Here is an 18,891-nt window from a genome sequence, read left to right on the forward strand (position 1 = left end):
AACCACAAGTGAGCCAGTTCTCCTTGTATTTCAGCTACTGCAGTTACAGAAGATGGATTTTTCGTTATCTAAACACAAGATTTTGCTGAAACGGAAAGTAGATGCTTACCTTGCCCTTGCCAGACTTTGGAAGGTACTGCAGAAACTTTATCATACTGTGCTAATGGCTGCACCCATCTCCAAACCATGAAATCACTACCACCAATTCTCTGTTTCTCAGTTTGAAGTCGAGATTCACTAGCAGCAAGAAAGTCAACAGCTCTGTTCCACACATTCTTCATTTTCTTCCTGAAGAATGACAATTGGAGTTATTTCTGCACAGCTACAACTTTTACACAAAATGCTACACTAGCTTTACAAGGCAGCAGCCAGTAGACATATTTGACCAAGTGTGTATACTTGAGACTAAGCTGATGCCATAATAGAGGACAGTCTCCATCAAACCTTGCATCAGCAATGTCTTGATAAACATCCTTGGCACTTCTTGAAAGCTGTTTTAGCTGTACATTGTGTTTGATGAAACAGAACAATCTAATGTATGATGTGATTGTGCATGAAAACAACTTTGCTTTATTAAGCCGCACTGCATGCATCAGTATGACATTTTCATCCAAGAACAAAGTGCAGAAAGTACAGTTGTGCAAAACCTTACCATAACAGTAGATGTCCTCTTCGCTGTTGCACTTTTTTTTTTACTAAAGGGATTTCCTGCCTAGGGTAGCCCAACGTCTGGCCAGTATACCAAAGCCTTAGGATTTTAAGGACATTGTATGTCACACGTAAGTTCCCTACTCAGTGTAGGGCATAAACGCAACATATGGATGTACACGCCTCAGAACTGAATAGCACCAGGTGCAGCAACAGTTCTAGGGGAGGAGGAGAAACATGTGCATCCAGAAGGAAAAACAGGGAGGAGAGAGAGGACATATACGATTATGGTAAGATTTTACACAACTGTACTATGCCGTTTCTTATCACTGTTACAGTACTCTTTACAATAGGGAGAGTATAAAAGTTCAACAGGAACCTTGGGAGGAGGAAGGTTCAGTAGAGCCCTCAAGAAATTCATGCAGGATAGCCCTGGCAAAGCTAGTTCTTTCCCTAGAAACATCATCCAAGTAAGTAGATTCAAGGATGGAACTGGTATCCAATCCTTTGAAGCTACAGCCCTGGTAGAATGAGTTTTTGCAGCGGCAGAAAAACACTTCCCATGAAAGGAGTAACCAAAAAGAATGGCCTTAAGAGACCCACGAAGAAATGGTTTGTGAGAAGCACCCAAGCAAAATACTGCTAGTGACCAGTCATTATGGGGAATCCATCTCCCACAATGACATTTTTCCTTTTTGGATGACATGCAAACTTGCAACCAAAAGAAAAAGTTAAGAAAACCCCAAAGGGGCACTTGTCTGAAAACTGCTTGGTAACCAGCACAAACGAACAAGCAGACAGACTATCGAAGATGGCGTTCAGACTGGTGACAAAGAATTTCTGAGGTATCTGTATCTGTACGTCAACTTTATACCCTACAGTGTGATGTACAAAGTCCTTACAATCTTCAAGCTTTGGTATACTGGCTGGACTTTGGACTACCCCAGGCAGGAAATCCCTTTTAGCAAAGAATACCACAGAAGTGATACTGAAGGACATAAAAAAAAAGTTATGTACTCCCCATAACATTCCATGTTTGCTGTCCTTTATCTCGCCTTCCTTCTTGCTGTTTGGGTTCGGCCCGACCTTAGGCTCCAACTCGGCTGCATACTATAGCACGAGAGCTTTTACTGGCTCATGGCTAGACCCTATCCCAGCATGCCTAGCGGTAGTTAGCCAGATCTTGTTTGTGATAACACAATACTAGACCATACAATTAGAAAAAAGTGTACTCTATTTACATAGCAGAGGACACCTACGTATAAAGGTGTAAACCATCCGAAAGAGTAAGAAGGGGAGACTAGGACTAACCAAAAGGTATGGTAAAAAGGAAACTCAGCCAGTATAACCAATAAAAAAACAATTTATTATTTATTTAATTGGTTTTTGTTAACCGAGAAAGTCCGACTGGACGTTGTCCATTTTCAGCGGAGGCCCGGGGAGAAAAGCTTCTGTTACAAAACAAGAGACAACATTTGTAGCATTTATAGACAAGTAATGCATCACAGCAGTACAATTTTAAAATATTCAACAAATTGAAGGAAGACATCCAGTATTCACTATTTTTCTATATAGTGTGAGATGAGACAGAGTTATACAGAAAGAGAGTCATACAAATTGACCTTGAAAAATAAGGAATTCCTCTCGATGCTCCAGGAAGGGGTAAGGCGGGGGGACGCAAGAAGGAAGGCGAGATCAAGGACAACAAACGTGGAACATTATGGTGAGTAGATAACTTCTTTATGTTATGTTGTCCATAGCTCGCCTTCATTCTTGCTGTTTGGGACAGCGTCCCCAACACCTGCTTCTTGGGTGGCTCACTGGAAAAAAAACTGTTCAGGACCGTGGAAACAAAGGATGCCCTGTTCCGGGAGGCCACATCTACTTTGTAATAAGTGATAAAGGTATGAGAATTAGCCCATGTAGCTGCCACACAGAAGAAGGGGTAAAACCTGGTTCCACCCAGTTTGTTGATGTACCATACTACCGACATATTGTCTGTCTGAATTGCTATAGTCCCTGTAGGTAGAAAGTCCTGAAGTACTTGCAACACCAGAATCACCACTCTCATCTCCAGGACATTGATGTGCAAGTGGTACTCATGTTCCTGCCAAGTCCCTTGAACAGTCGGTCCCAGATAATGCCCCCCCACCCTATTGGCAAGCGTCTGTGGTCACTGTGGTTACAGGTTGGGGGGGGGTTTAGAAATTACTTGCTTATTGTTACCATAGGGGAGTGAAGCCACCACTCCAGATCCTTTTTGCAGGATTTTGTGATCAGAATCTGATGTGACATGGGTAAATTCTGGAATGACCATTGTGCAAAGAGGAGCCACTGCAGAATTTTCATGTGGAAGCGAGCCATAGGGACCAGAGTGATTGCCGCTGCCACAGAACCCAGGACCTTGAGGATAAATCTCGCCTGGACTCGCTTTTTTGACAATAGCATTGCAACTTGGCGATGGATTGTTAATACTCTTTCTTGAGGCAGCTTTGCTATCATAGCCCTAGTGTCTAAATCTGCCCCTATAAAAGTAATATATTGACAAGGCAACAAGGCAGACTTTTCATAATTTATGGTGATCCCTAGCCTATAACAAGAGCAAATTGTGGATTCCCTTGCCCTGATTAGTTGATGCTCGGTGGTGACAGCAAGGAGCCAGTCATCTAGATACGGAAACACCCGGAATCCAAGACACCTCAGGTGAGCCGTAACTACTGCCATGCATTTGGTGAACATCCTGGGGGCTGTGGTGAGACCAAAGGGCAGTGCTCTGAACTGATAGTACAAAGCACCATTTGTGAAGAGGATTAGTAGAAACCAATAATCCAAAGAAATAGTGCCCAGTTGGAAAAAACACCACCATAAGCTTCACACAATTCTTCCACGGTACAAAATCTTTATTCCTTTGAAAAAGTTAAGTGCTTTCACCCCGTGTACAGCACTCTGGGACTTCCTCAGAACTAATTATAACAATGAAGTCAACTTTCTTTATATACATAGAATAAAATTAATCAGAAATTAAAAATTTAAATGTTAAAGGGACATTTAAAAAAACTCCATAAAATCCTTTAACAAACTGAGAAGCACATGGCAAAAATCCACAGTACAAACATTAAAATTCCTACAATTGAACGCATGGGAAATTATATAAAACACAGTGTCCTAAAACCTTAAAAGAACATAACTGATTGTGTATTAACATTGGGAAATATTTACTAAAAATTCAGGGCTTTCCTTTTTAACACTGGTAGCAAGGATAAATAATCATTTAGTTTTGGTTCAACAACTGCATTAAGTATTGTAATCCAATAAAACTCTCAAATTAATTTTGAGTTCCCATCAACCACCTCTTATACTGCGTGTGATCACTTCCAATATTCCAAATTTGAATTTGGTTTCCCCTTGACAAGTGTGTCTATACAAGGCATTCTTGGTGTTACCTTTAGCTATAGCATACAGGTGTTCTTATACTCTGGATCTAAATTTCCTCTCTGTTTTGCCAACATAAAAATTTTTGTATATTTGACAGATGGAAATGTAAATAATACCTTTGGTATTACAATTACCTCTTTGTAGGCTAACACCGTGCCTACTTCCTTTTAAATGTACCACATCACTGTCAAGAATGAAGGGGCATTGGTTACAACGACCACATTTAGTTGTACCCTTAATTGCCATTGGTCTTGGTGAAATTACGTGTTCCATAAGACATTTAATGTTCTACCTGTTTTGTATACAAAACTTGGCGCCTGTCCTAAAACATTTAGCATGTGCAAACTGCCCCGAAAAATTTTCCAATTTTTCTCAATGCCCTTGAGCGTTCTTTCCCCTTCTCTCAATGGAATAACCATACTGGTGTTGTATCCTACCCTTCCTGTTTATTGCTAGAAATTGTTTCCCCACTATAGAGCAGTGGTTTATATATGATCTGAACTGATAGTGACTGGCTCCCAGCTGGAAGCGTAGATATCTCCTTGACCGCCTGTCCATTTTTATGTGGTAATACACATCCTGGAGATCGACAGAGCCCATACAATTGTCCTGTCGCAGAAAGGGAAGAATGGACTGCAGTGTAACCATCCGGAACTTTGTTTTCTTGACTGATTTGTTCAGCCTGCTAAGATCCAATATGGGTCTCCAGTCCCGTTTTCTTTGGACCTAAAAAGAACCTTGAGTAAGTTCCAGATCAGATTTGGTCTGCGGGGACTTCCTGGATGACACTTTCTTAGCAAGCTTTGATACCTCTAGGTATGCTTGATCCTGAAGATTGGTTGCAACATCTGGGATAGGGTGTTATCTTTTTGGCAGGGGAAGTTGGGAGAAGGGGATATTGTAACCTCCGTATATTATCAATAGTATACATGTATCTTCTGTGATTGTCTGCCAGGCTTTTGGGTACAAAGATAAACTCCCCCCCGACCATCTCCAGAGTAGGACAGTCAAGGCCTCCCTTTTAGGAGCATTGGAAGGGCCTACCAGAGAAGGTATCTCCGTCTCCCTTATTCTGCAGACCCCCCGCCGCGAGATCGACGTCTTCCATTATTTCCCCCTCTGCCCCTGGGGGAAAAATCTCCACGTGTAACAGGTGAAGCTCCCTAGGATTTCTAGAACCACATCTTTCCGCTTTTCTGGCCCTTAGGATATGGCCTAGAACGAGCAGAAAAATGTACTCCCACAGCAGAGAGAGTTTTGCCATCATGTTCACACCTGGTAATAGTCTCTTTTCCCTGAAGTCTGAATAAGGATGTGCCGTCAAAGGGGGCATTTGTAAAGGAAGACTTGAAGGGCTCCGCAAAATGACAAACGCGCATCCAAAAGTGTCTGTGTAAGGCCAACCCGTGCCTGCCGCCCTGCTTGCCCCATCGGCTAAGTAAGAAATTAGCATAACTGTTGCAGTCATTACATTTGGGTTATCTGCTTGCAATAGCAGTCAGTCAGCCTGATTAACAAATTCTTGAGTCTTGCATCGGATATTGTCCCTTCTTCCATGACGTCAGGTCATCAGGGGTATAAACCATGCAGCCAACACCATTACATCAGTTTTTCTTGCCCCAGATGTCAGGTGCCCCCCTAATGGGAAGCAATTAAATCTATAACTACAAGGATATACCTCCAACAAAAAAGCAAATACACAAAAAAGCTTTTTGAGCATAGTAAGAGAGAGTAGAGGTATAGCCAAAAGAAGAAAGGGGGATGGAGGGAGGATAACCAGGACTGCAACAGTGAAAACACTCTAACATCTACATTTATGGTAAGTGTACACAACTGTACTATGTTCTTCATGTTTCACTGTTGCGGTCATTGCATTTGGGTAGATTCCCAAAGCTAAGGTTGGGAGGAGGAATTTAAATAGAATTAGCACCAGCTATAAGACCCTGCAAGACTGCAGTGGCAAAGCCAGCTCTGGATTTAGAGAAAATTGGCAAATGATAATGCTTGGTGAAAGTATGTACATAACTCCAGGTAGCAGCTTGTCCCTGGTAGGAACACCCCCTGAGAAAAGCTGTGGAGGTAGATGCAGCCCTGGTTGAATGGGGTCTGATGCCCTGTGGGATAGGTTTTCCATGGTGCTTATAGCAGAAATGAATACAGTGGCCCATCCATTTTGAAATGTTTTGCTTTGAAATAGCTTTCCCCTCTGTCCCTGCAGCAAATGCCACCAGCAGTTGTTCAGGCTTCCTTTGAGGTGTAGTCCTGCACAAGTAAAATCTAAGTTGTCTGTGCACATCTGAGGAGTGCAGCATCCATTCCTCTTTGCTCTGTGGGTTAGGAAAGAAGGCAGGCAAATGAATGGACTGATTAAGAGCCACACTGGATACCACCTTGGGCATGAAGGAGGGACTGGTTCTGAGGGACACCCTGTCCGCATGAAAGATGATGAAAGGCTCCACTGCCATAATACCCTTCTTGCAGAAGTGACTGCTAAAAGGAAAACTGTTTTCCAATAAAGGAATTTTAAATCTGCACTAGCAGCTGGCCCGAAAGGAGGAAGAGAGTTTCTCCAAGACAAAGTCAAGGTCCCAGACTGGAGTTGGAGCTCTCCTGAGTGGCATTAAATTTTTGACACCTCTGAGGAACTGCTTGAGTAGTGGGTGAGAGAAAAGGGGAGGCTCTGTGCTGTAATAAGCTGAAATGGCTGAGGCATGAATTTTGATGGAGGAAAAGGACAAGCCCTTATGAAGCATCTCAGTCAAGTATTGTAGAATCTGAGGTAAATTGGGCACTGCTGCGCTCATCCCTTGAGAATGATTCCAGGCACAAAAATCTTTTCCATTTTGCAGCATAAGATTTTCTAGTACTAGGCCTCCTTGCCTCTAAAATGATATCCATCACTGATTTACTGAGGGATGGTAAAGGAGAGATTAGGGTAATTAGCCAGGCTGCTAGGTTCAGGTTTTGCAGCTGAGGGTGCAGAATCAGGTTCTCCTGCCGAGACAACAGGGAAGGAGTCTGAGGTAGGTGCCATGGGGTCAAGCGTGACACACTGCGCAAGAGGGAGTACCAGTGCTGGTGTGGCCAGTCTAGTGCAATTAAAATTGTCCTTGGCTTGTCCCGTTTGATCTTTAGTAGTACCTTGGAGAGCAGAGGCAGAGGAGGAAAGGCATAAACTGATAGGTTTTTCCAGCTAAATGATAGAACATCCACTTTCCAAGCTAGCTTGTGGGGAATCTTTGTGCAAAATTTGTCCAATTGATGGTTCTGGGGGGGGGGGGCAGGAGGCAAACCGGTCTATATCTGGGCTCCCCCATTTGCTTGTCAACATGTTGAAAATCCTTGGTTCCAGTTTCCACTCGTGTGGGTCCATGAGGTTTCTGCTTAGTCCGTCTGCCAGTGTATTTAGTTTTCCTGGCAGGAATTGAACTTGTAGATTCACTTGGTAGCTCAAGGCTGTGTTCCACAATGCCATAGCTAGTCTGCAGAGGGGGTAAGAATGTGTACCTCCCTGCTTATTTATGTACCACATAACAGTGGTGTTGTCCGTCTTTACCATTAATTGTCCTGGAAGAATGATGTCCTTGAAGGCTGTCAGAGCATTCTGTACAGCTAACATTTCTTTTTGATTGATATGCAGGTGCATTTGACTTGGGTTCCATTTGCCCTGAATGCACTTCCCTACCAGGTGAGCCCCTCATGCATAGTCTGATGCATCTGTTGTTAGGGTTTGGGTGGCAGGGGGTACTGTGAATGGTAGTCCCTTGTTTTGGTGGCAGGCCTCTGCCCACCAAAGAAACTCTAGGCGTAGGCAAGGTATGATAGGAATCATTGCTTCTAGATCCTGAGAATGTTGACACCATAGGCTTTTTAGATACCATTGTAGTTTCCTGATATGCAGTCTTGCATACTGAATTACAAGAATGCAGGAGGCCATGAACCCCAAGGCTTGTAGTATTTGCCTTGCAGATAGCAGGGTTTTTGTGGCCACTTGTTTGAAATAGGTTGTCAAATGAATTTGTTTCTCTGGTGTGAGGAAAGCCATCTGGGAAGTTGTATTCAAGCTTGCTCCCAGGAATATAATTTGTTGACAGGGTACCAGGTGTGATTTTTTTGTTTATGGTGTACCCCAGACAAGTTAGCATTCTTTGTACAAAGGCCAGATGACTCAAAACTATGTCCTGGCTTTCTGCCTGAATTAGACAATCGTCCAGGTATGGGTATATTTGAATATATGTCTTGCCTGAAAAATGCAATGACTGGAGCTAGGCACTTTGTGAATACCCTGGGTGCAGTAGATACCCTGGGTGCAGTAGATAAGCCAATGGGTAGCGCAGAGAACTGATAGTGCATGTAGCCTTGCTTTGAAGTGTAGGTATCTTCTGCAAGATTCTGTTTGGGATGTGCAGGTATGCTTCCTTTAAATCCAGTGTTGCCAACCAGGTGTCTTTGCCTAGCATAGGGAGCAACTGGTGAAGAGTCAGCATCTTGAATTTTGGAATCACCAAAAAGGTGTTTAGAGTAGACAGGTCCAGGATAGGACGCCATGAAATATCTTTTCTGGGTACCGGGAAAAGTCTCAAGTAGAAACCTTGTCCCTTTCCTCTTCTGGTACCAACTGAATAGCCCCCATGCTTAAGAGAAACTACTTGCTTTTGGGCCTCTGCCCACTGATTTGGGGGTAGATCTGGCCATCCGTTTGGTGTTGGTAACGTGTGGAAGCGAAATCTGTATCCCTGGGACACCATTTAAAATCCATTTGTCCTGGGTAACGAGTTCCCACTTCATTGCATGAAGAGCAACCCCCCCCCCCCCCAAAGGGGCAATTAGTTGAAAAGTGCTTGGAAGTTTTAAAAAGAAGTAATTGAGACAGTTCACCATAAGGGGGGAGTTTGATTACTCTCAGATTTGGAAGTGGAGGCCCCCCACTGCTTAGTCCTGTGCGTACCCTGGGACTGAAGCCTTGGAGCTCTGCTGGATCTGGGTTTGGACTGAGAAGGTCTGGAAGAGGCAGGAAAGGACCAATTATTGAATTATTGAAAGGCCAATGCCTACTAAACCTTGGAGGTTGTACTTGTAAAGAATCTTTAACAGTTTGCATAGATTTAGCTTTTTCCTCCATCTTTTTAAGAACAACGTCTACCTTGTTGCCAAACAGGCGGTCCTGGTTTAAGGGAGCATCCAGTAATTTCGCTTTAACATGATCTGGCAAGGATTGCTCCTTAAGCCAAGCATGCCTTCTAAGTACAGACCCAGTTACAGCAGCCCTGCAAGATGCCTTTAGTGAATCAAAACCACATTGCAAAGTACGTTTTCCATCTTGTTCAGCTGAGTGCAGTAAATCCTGCAAAATCCTTATTTTTAGCACAATCAGGAATCAACATAATTTTCTGTTTAAGCAATCCAATAATATGCTGCTGATACTTTAACATATGAAACTGGCAGTTTAAGGCCTTAATGGCCAAAGTTGCAGAAGTGCATACCTTCTTACCCCATCTATCCAGTACCCTGGAGTCCCTATCAGAGGGGGTAGGATTTTTGGCAGTAGTAGCTTTAATACCCTTGGGTCCCTGTGAAATGGCCTCAGGATCTGCAGTAGGATTTTTAAAAAGAACTTGTGAGAGTAAGGGACCCTGTAATATCTTTCAGGTTTTCTGGGAGCAGGAGGTAAAGAGTCAGGGGCCAAGCTAGATTCCGAAAAGCCATCATCAACAATGTCTAGTACAGGTGGTATGGCTAAAGGCCTGAGCTGGGGCAGTAGTAAGAAATACCCAAGCCTTTTTTTTTTTTTGTTTAAGAATCAGAGAAATCCTGACCTTCCCAATGCAAATGCTCCCTGACAGTATGCAAGGCTCCACCAAAACAGAAATCTTCTGGGGGAGAAGGAAAGGGAATAGAATCCTCAGCATCAGAATCCTTATAAGTACACAAGGGTAAATCTTGGTCATCAGAGGACACAGAAAATTCAGAATTCTAGTCAGAATTATCATAAGCAAACTCAGTTCTAGGTCTCAGAGAGAGGGGGAAGGCTGGCTTCCCCTGACTAAAGTAATAAGGTCTTCAGCCATTCTTAACATTTGTTTTTATAGGCATAGAGGCCTGACCATGCGGTCTGGCCATCAGTTTTCTAGGCATGGCTCAAGTTTAAGGCCTTGAAGTAGAAGATGGCGTTGGTTTAATACACAAGTCAGTAGGCCTGAATACGCCCTCCTGGACCCATCCAAGGTAGAGACATCCGCAGATTCCACAGCTGAAGCATCTCGCAGCATACCAGACTCCGACTGGATCTCAGAAGAGGCCTGCAAATCTGAAAGCATCTCACTGAGTACCGGCAAACTGGTGACTGGCTTAGGAGAAGCGTCGTCAGCAGCTTTGTACCTAGGCGGCTTGTCTCTATTTATTTTTGTGTTTTTTTGGAATGTCAGTAGTAAGATGGTTTACCGAAGACATATCAGGATAATTGAACCGAGCACCAAAATATTTAGAAGTGAAAATATACAGACGACGGATAGTTCGTTGTTTAAATAAGGCACAAAACTGACAGCAAGGTACCTCGTGGTCAGGGCCTAGGCAAGGAATATAGTACGAATGAAAATCTTTATGAGGTATTTGCTTTCCACAAGAAATGCAATTATTTACTTTTACTGACATCGGTTTAGAGCAAGAAAAAGTTTCCCCAATGGGGTACTTGGCTTTAGTTGAAGACTTCGGTTCTGAAACTCGAAAACAAAAATTTCTGGAGTCGGCCAACCGGCACTTGCGAACTGCTTCTGCTTTGAGCACCGCACGGCAAGAAAGACTGATGTAATGGCATCGGCTGCATGTTGTATACCCCTAACTGCCTGAAGTCATGGAAGAGACAGCAACCGACGCAGGACCCAAACTTTGTTGATCAGGCCGACTGAGGGCTACTGCAAGCAGATAACCCAAATGTGATGACTGCAACAGTGAAACATGAAAAACATCAAATGTTTTCATATTACATCTAATTTAGTATAATAATTTAAATTGTAGATGTTTTCGTATTTTTGAATATTGTAAAATTACTGTTCTTAAAATGTTTTGTAAAATACTTTGGAGCTTTTCTTTGTGGGCCTCCACTGAAAATGGGTTCCTACCCAGTTGGACTTTCCCAGTAATCAAATGTTAATAAATAAAACAAATAAAATTTTACTCAAATTATATTTACTCACAGCCCTTATTAAAAGTATAGTCCAAAACCAATAAAACAGTGTTGCAGTACAAACTGATAACCAAAGGCACAAAATGTACTGCAACCACTGTTTTTTTTTTTTTTTTTTTTGTGGTTTTGTTTATTTTAGATTTGTTGACCGGGATAGTCCGACTGGATACATGTCCATTTTCAGCGGAGGCCCGGGGAGTAAAGCTCCAAGAGAGTCTCAATGACAGATAGTTACATAACAGAGTTTAAGATGAACAAGAAAATGAAAAAAAAAAAAAAAAGCAATTTACATACTATCATAAACTACCATGCTCTAGCAAACAGAATACTACAGTTCATTATACAGTACTTTAAAAACATGCTAGCAAAGTCATTAGGACAAATTATAGCTTAGAATTTGGCTAAGATACAATGTTCTTTTTGAGGTTAGATATCCCCTCTCTAGGTTGTTCTTTTTGGGATTGGATTATACTAAGAACTAGTATGGGCTTGGTTTAACGTCAAGGAAGCTAGGTTGGGTTTGTGCAAGGACAAAGCCAATGTGACTTATAATGCTGTTTTAGACTCTTTTTGAATTGAACTAGTGAAGTTATAAGCATGAGGTTGTTGGGGAGGGAGTTCCATATTTTTCCAATGGTATTGGCAAACAGAGTGTCACCACCTAGGTTGTAAGATTTAATTGTTTGGACAAGAAGTCTATTTGCTGAACGAAGGCAACTTAGATTGGTGTAAGGAATTATTATATTTTTCAGAGCAGGGGTGTTCTCAGGTTGTTTAAGGATTTTAAATGCTTCTATGAGTTGGTACAGCTGGAGAAGATTTGGAAGTTCTATCCAGCCAAGTTTTTTCAGGTTAATGCAATGGTGTGTTCTGTAGGGCAAGCCAGTTACAAATCTGGCAATATGATTATAACAAGATGAGAGTTTGTTTAGGTCAGATTTGTTAAGGTTAGTAAGCATAGGAGAGGCATTATAGTAGGGCAGAGAGAAGGTATGAGCGGGCAGTGGCCGCTCTGGCAGTTGGGGTTAGGAAGGTTTTCATCCTGTATAAGGACCCAAGTTTCTTGTTTACTGATTTAACAGTTTGGTTGATATGTATATCAAATCTAAGTTTATTGTCAATGTTTACTCCTAGTAGCTTTGTGTAGGAGTCTGGGGAGGTGATGGTCCCATTGTTGGATTGTATAGTGAAATGTGTGGTAGGTGGTTTATTCGTTGGGTAGAAGAGAAGTAGTTTGGTTTTATTTCTGTTTAAGATCAGGTGATGGTCAGCGAGCCAGTTTTCGACTGTAGTAAAACTGCGCTGGGTTGTAGATAGTAGGTTTTCTAGAGAGGCATTAGAACATATTAGAGTTGAGTCATCTGCATACTGAATACAGTTGGCTTCAGGGATAACTGTATGGAGGTCATTTATAAAGACTGAAAAGAGAAGAGGTCCTAATATGGAGCCTTGAGGAACTTTGTTCCATACTTTTAAGAACTTGGAATAAATATAATGATAAAAAAACAGGAACAGAAGCAAGGAGACAATTCCATACACAGGATTCATCAATGCAAAATTCAAATAAAGTTGAGTGGCTTCATCCTACAAGTAACAGGACTTCATCAGAACTAACAAAGATAATACCATCTCATCTTAAACAATACGGTGTTATAGTGCATTTTTTGGATAGGTGACACTATTAATGAATTCAATTAACTTATTAATACTGTTATTTTATTTGATAACCTACCCTTATGACATGGATATGAGATGTAGTAGCCTTATGCTACATGGGTTGTGTCTTTCTTACCAAAGACAACAGTCCAGCTTCCAAACCATCTGGCTCCCTCCCACACCTTCACTCTGACTGCTTGACTGGGCAGCCTTGTGAAGGGAAAATCAACAGTCAAAGTGAAGAATCTTCAGGACTTTCCTGCCCAAAAGGTAAGGAGCATACCCATCATTTGAACTGCAACCCCCTCACCCTCAGAGGTTATGTACTCACCATAACATTCCATCTGTGTTGTCTACTTTCACTTCTCCTCAACATGTGGGTTTGGATCCAGTCCTTGGATCTGACTCAGCCACTTTTTACACTTGTGGCCTACTGCAAACACTGAGCCTCCTGTCTTACCCATAATGCTGAATTGCCCCCCCCCCTCCATTCCTTGCTTGCCACTTTTTTATTTCTAAATAACAATGTTTACATTAGAAACCACTATCTGGAGCTCAAAAAGAAGAACATTGGCTCCTCTGGTTTTCTCTCAATCTTCCAGAAAGTCAAACAATAATAGGTAAGGGGATGGAAGGCTTCTTTACCTCATGTCAATTTTCATTCACTCCTCAACATGTAGGACAAAGTCTCCAGTCACCTGAATCCTGGGTGGACACAGGAAGGATTTCCCAGAGTACTGTTAAGCTTAAGACTGCTCTTCCCCTAGAGAAGGGATTAACTATGTAATGAGCAATAAAAGTATGAGGATTAGCCCAAGTGGCTGCAGCACAAATATTCATGGAGTGCTTGGATAGAAATACTGAAGCACTGACCATGGATCTAGTTGAATGAGCTCTCAAAGGTTTTGGCAGGTACAAAATAAATCCAATCAGTTAGCTAAAGTTATTTTGGTAACTAGCTTACCAAATCTAGAGTCTGAAGAGAGACAAAAATTGATCTGACCTTCTGAATTTGTCAGTTCTATGCAGACAGAAATGTAATAGTCTGTGAATGGCCAACAAATGCAAAAATTATGTCTCTTTGTTGGAGAAATTTGGGAAGAAGACTGGAAAGTTGATGAATTGATTTATGCTGGATGCTGACACCACCTCAGAAAGAAAAGATGGACTGGTTCATAAAGAAACTAACTTTAGGAAAAATCAAATAAGAGGCTGTGAAGATGAGGCTTGCAGTTCTGAAACTCCAAGCTGATGTAGTTGCTACTAAAAATATTGTTTTTCAAGTTAGAAACTTTAGTTTAAATTTAGCACCACTGGCTCAAATGGTGATTGAGTTAGGGCTTGTAAGACTAGGTTCAAATCCCATGGAGGAGTAGGATCTTTAAAAGGAGGTTTCAGTAAAAGGTTCTTTCAATAAATGCCTTACATTGTCAAGATAAAGCTAAGGAAGAATTGTCAACAGCGACATGAACTAGCCCCTTAATTAAAAACAGTAGCCAAAACAATCAAGAAACTTGGGTACTGGTGCTGAAATGAGGTTGATGTCTTTCTGTTGATCCCAAACAAGAAATATTTTTCATTTACTTTTGTGAATCTTCCTAGTGGAAGCTTTGTGGAAAGACAACAGGATGTGATGGACAGGGAGGGAAAGGCTGGGTTGTCTGGCTATCAATGGAATTGGAGAAACCATGCAGTCAGAATCATGTTAATCGGATGAGACAGAAGGTCTGGAACTGGATCCAGGATCCAAGGAGGATGAACTAGATGAGGCCAGAAAAAGGTAACCAAATCTGATGAGGCCAACAAAGGGTAAATGAGGATGACTGAGCTGCTTTCTGAAGAAACTTGGGAATTACAGGAATTAAGCACAGAGGAGATGGGGGGGGGGGGTTGTAGAGAAAAGCGCATCTTGGTGACTACCCAGCTTTGGGGGGGGGGAATCAGGGCAAAGAACCTGCTGCACTTGAGGGGAAATGCAATGAGGTCGCAGCACAGCTGGTCCAATTGGCGAAGTATCTTTTCTGCAATTTCCTTGATCAGAGACCACTCGTGAGTTAATAGGATGGACCTGCTCAATTTGTCTGCTATCATGCTGGATTTCCCCAGAATGTGAGCACTCAGATATCGACTGGATAAGATTGCCCAATGTCACACACACACAGCTTCTCAGCATAAGGGGCAAGATCTGGTTCCTTCTTGTTTGCTGATGTACCAGACTGACAACTGACATTGTCTGACTCGCAACAGACCCTGAAAGGAGACAGTCTTGGAAGTTCTGCAATGTTAGAACTGCTCTCATTTCCTGGAAACCGATATGCCTGCTGGGCTCTTCTGGGGACCAGGTGCCTTGGACCGTCTTTCCCAAGAAGTGCCCCCCCCCCCACACCCAAACTGGGATGTGCCCGTGGTCATCACGGCTTTGGGTTGAGGAATTATGAAAAGTCACCCTTGTAAAAAGCTGTTCTAAGTAAATCCACCACCCGAGATATCTTTTGCATGCCTGAGATATCTTTTGCATGCCTAAGTTATTTTGATCTGGGAGGACAAAGGCTGGTACAGAATGGACCACTGAGCTGAGAGTCTACTGAAGAATTTTCATATGGCATCTTGCCAATGGAACCAGAATTATGGCAGCAGACCAACTCTAATGCCTGTAGAATAAGTTGGGCTGAAAGTGAAGAGTTTTTAATTATCTTTTTGACATGAAATATTAGTCTGCACCTTTGGCAGGGAAGGGATGCAGTCACTGACACAGTGTTGAACAAGGCTGTTATAAATTCTTGCACTTACGTTGGTTCTAGTTCAGATTTGTTGAGACTGATTGCAATGCCGAGGTGACAGCACAAATGGAGTACACAATCACTCGCCTTTATCAGTAGATACCTGGTAGGAGCGTTAATGAGCCAGTCATTCAGTTAAGGAAAGACTTGAAAGTTATATAGTCTCAAGTGGGCTACTACTGCTGCCATGCATTTGGTGAACACCCTGGGGGCTGTGGTGAGGGCCAAAGGGCAGTGCTCTGAACTGGCAATGATTGGCTCCTAGCCGAAGTGCATATAAAAGTACACACCCTGAAGATCTATTGAGCAAATCAAGTTGTCCTTGTGCAGGAGATGGAAAATGGACTGAACTTTGACTAATTAAACTGTGTACTGAACTAATTTGTTCAGTTTGCAGAGATCCAAAACTGGTCTAAAGTCCCCTGTTTTCTTTGGCACTAACAAGAATGTTTAATAAGTTCCGGATTCTTTCTGGTCTGGGTGACCTCTTGGATGACTTTCAGCAGCTTATTTCTAGTACTGCTGCTTTCCTTTGACTGGGTGGGATGTTGGGAAGTTTCTTTACTGTTAAAGGGGGAGAAAGTACAACAGGAATTATGTAACCTTTGCAAATAAACCCCTTGCACCCAAGCATCTTCCGTAATGTCTAGCCAGGCACTCTAGTGCAGAGATAGCCAACCTCTGCCTCCATAGGTGGATAATTGGGCCTCCTTTCAGGAGTGCTGACAGGGTCATCTGCAGGTCTCCTCTGCCGCACGTGTACAGTCTTCCTTTAGAGCTCCCACCTCGGCCCCTGGGGGAAGGTACTTGAATGTAAGACGCTACTACATTCGGATCCAATACAGACAGTCCTGGAAGGCTAGGATCCAAGGGCTCTGAAACCAAAGGATGGATTGGAGAAGAAGCCAATATGGGTGAAGCAACAATGGTGAAGGTCTCCTCACCCGAAGTGGTAGGAGCCAGGAGAAGTCCCATTTGTATCTGAGCTAAGAGAAGCTTCCTCTTCATTCTATCCACATCTGCCTCTGTAAGACTCTTGGAAGAATGGAGAAAAAAAAAGCTAAAGGATGAAGACCTCGAGTGTCAGTACCTCTCTAAGAAGGGGGTAAGGTAGCAGAGAGGTGACTGGGTCCACACAGGATGCATAACAGGTCCTTGGGAGCTGTTTTGGCTCAGAGAACTGGATCCAATGAGGCAGACATTCTGTCCTAAGCAGTCAGACCCAAGGATTTGGTCTTCAGATGCAACCATTTTTGAAATCTTCCAGGCCGGCTCCTTTTTTATTTCCCCAAATCTTTTGGGTTTCTAATACTATGACAGGAATGGACCCTATTCCTAAGTCAAAGTACGATTAAAGTTCATGAAATTAGTATTGTTTCAATCTTTGATGTCAGTCAAAAGTGCTCTTCGCAGCACCCGCAATGTGCCCAGTAATGACTCCTCCTGCAATTCTTATGGGATTACATGGATTGCTAACATATCTAAACACAATTGTAGATTCTTTTTTATAAGACCCGTTGCTCCTACTACTATTGGAACTGCCTGGGTATCTTTCTTCCACATTGCTCGTTTCTGCCTGCAGATCCTGATATTTTATGACTCTGTCCCTCTCAGTAAGTAAGGCACTGTAGTCACTGGGTGTAGCAATTTCAATGATCAATGCTACTTTTGTCTTCTTTTCTTGGATCACTGGATCTGGTTTTCTAGCATCTATGTTTTGAACTGTGGGTAATGGGTCATCCCCATGTCATATAAACTTAATCATTTTCTATGATACGTTGTGGTTCATGTTTCCCGTGTTTTGCAGCCACTTCAATACCATAATGTTTGCACAATCCCCAGTGCAAAAGTCTTGCCACATAATTATGCCTTTCAGTATACAGTCCTTCTGCCATTAGAACGTCATAACCAGCAACAAGGTGTGCGAGTATTTCCAGTTGGTTTTACAAAAACCTACATTTGTCAGTTTCTCCATGTTTAATAGACTTTGTAAACCAGCGTGTACTTAGCCCACTACCTTGGGCTGCCAATATTAACCTTTCATCTCTTGGTTTGAATTTGCCTCTCCTTAACCATTCCTGTGTTTGTTCCTGATCAACACGAGATTCTTCCAGACGTTTTCTACACTTGCAACTATATTTATACTTTTTCCACATTTCTTGCCTTCTCATCTGGTTCTTCATCTTTCTTTTGTTTTTTGGCACATTCAGTTGCCCAATTTTTATCTACTTCTGGTTTGATTTCCATTCCTGCTTAATGCCGATATGCTTCTGCTAAACTAAGCAGAGAAGTCTTAGATTTATACCCATCATGTTTCAAAACTATCAATACATTTAGGTTTTCTGAGGTCAGCAGATGTGTGGAGTCCCACAATTGCAGATCTATACATGTAATCAATTTCAAGGAAGCCCATCACTCTTTTGGAACGGGGAATATATAATCTTGGAATACAGTGATTTTTTATAAATCATTTGGTGAGCATGAAGCATCCTTCTTGTTTTCCTATCTAATCTACCCAACACGTTTTGGGGCCAGTCAAGCATTCCAAAACTAAGTTTGGACAGGAAGAGCGAATTGATTTATAGCTTGGATTTTGTTCCTAGATGTCAATGCTGTTTTCAGAATTAAAGTCTTCTAAAGTATTCCTTACCAAGCTTAATTTGTATTTGTTCATGCGTTATTGTTGATCCTTCATCAGTTCCCAAATATTTATTTACTTCCCTCTTGCTCAAGTTCTTTTATATCACATTCTTGTCCCAAACTGATGTTTTCCTGGTGTTGCAATTTTCCTGCTTTAAGGGTTGCCTTTGCACACTTATCAAGACCAAATGGTATTCTTATATCATCTGAAAAAGCTTTGACAACCTGCAGCTGTGTTTCAGTTCTTCATCGGATGAGTTTTAAATCAACAAAGAGAAGATGAAGTCTTTACACTGTTGTTTTCTAGCAGCCAAATTGTAGCCACGGCCTAAGCTGTTAAGTAAACAGCTTAATGGGATAATGGCAAGGCAGAATAGCAACTGTGTGTGTGTCACCTTGGAATAACCCCGTTTGAATTTTTATCCCTGAGATAATAATCTGCCCTTTACCATGGCTTTAATTGCAAAGGGGTCTGCCACTGTTTCATGGTCAATGTAATGTAGTCATCAGTGTAGGGTATATCTTACACATTTTTAAGCACTCTAATCC

The 18,891-nt window shown here is 42.1% G+C and overlaps 1 protein-coding gene across 1 annotated transcript in view; it reads right to left on the reverse strand.

Moving 5' to 3' along the window:
• Positions 1-18,891, reverse strand: part of LEMD3 (LEM domain containing 3) — a 1,135,447-nt gene that overhangs the window by 604,432 nt on the left and 512,124 nt on the right. The window contains exon 9 of the mRNA XM_044088062.1: positions 110-288. Within this exon, the coding sequence (XP_043943997.1) occupies positions 110-288 (179 nt within the window). The remainder of the gene's footprint in view (positions 1-109; positions 289-18,891) is intronic.

The sequence above is a fragment of the Protopterus annectens genome, chromosome 11.part0, assembly GCF_019279795.1.
Source record: "Protopterus annectens isolate FY-2018-M chromosome 11.part0, PAN1.0, whole genome shotgun sequence".
NCBI lineage: Eukaryota > Metazoa > Chordata > Ceratodontiformes > Protopteridae > Protopterus > Protopterus annectens.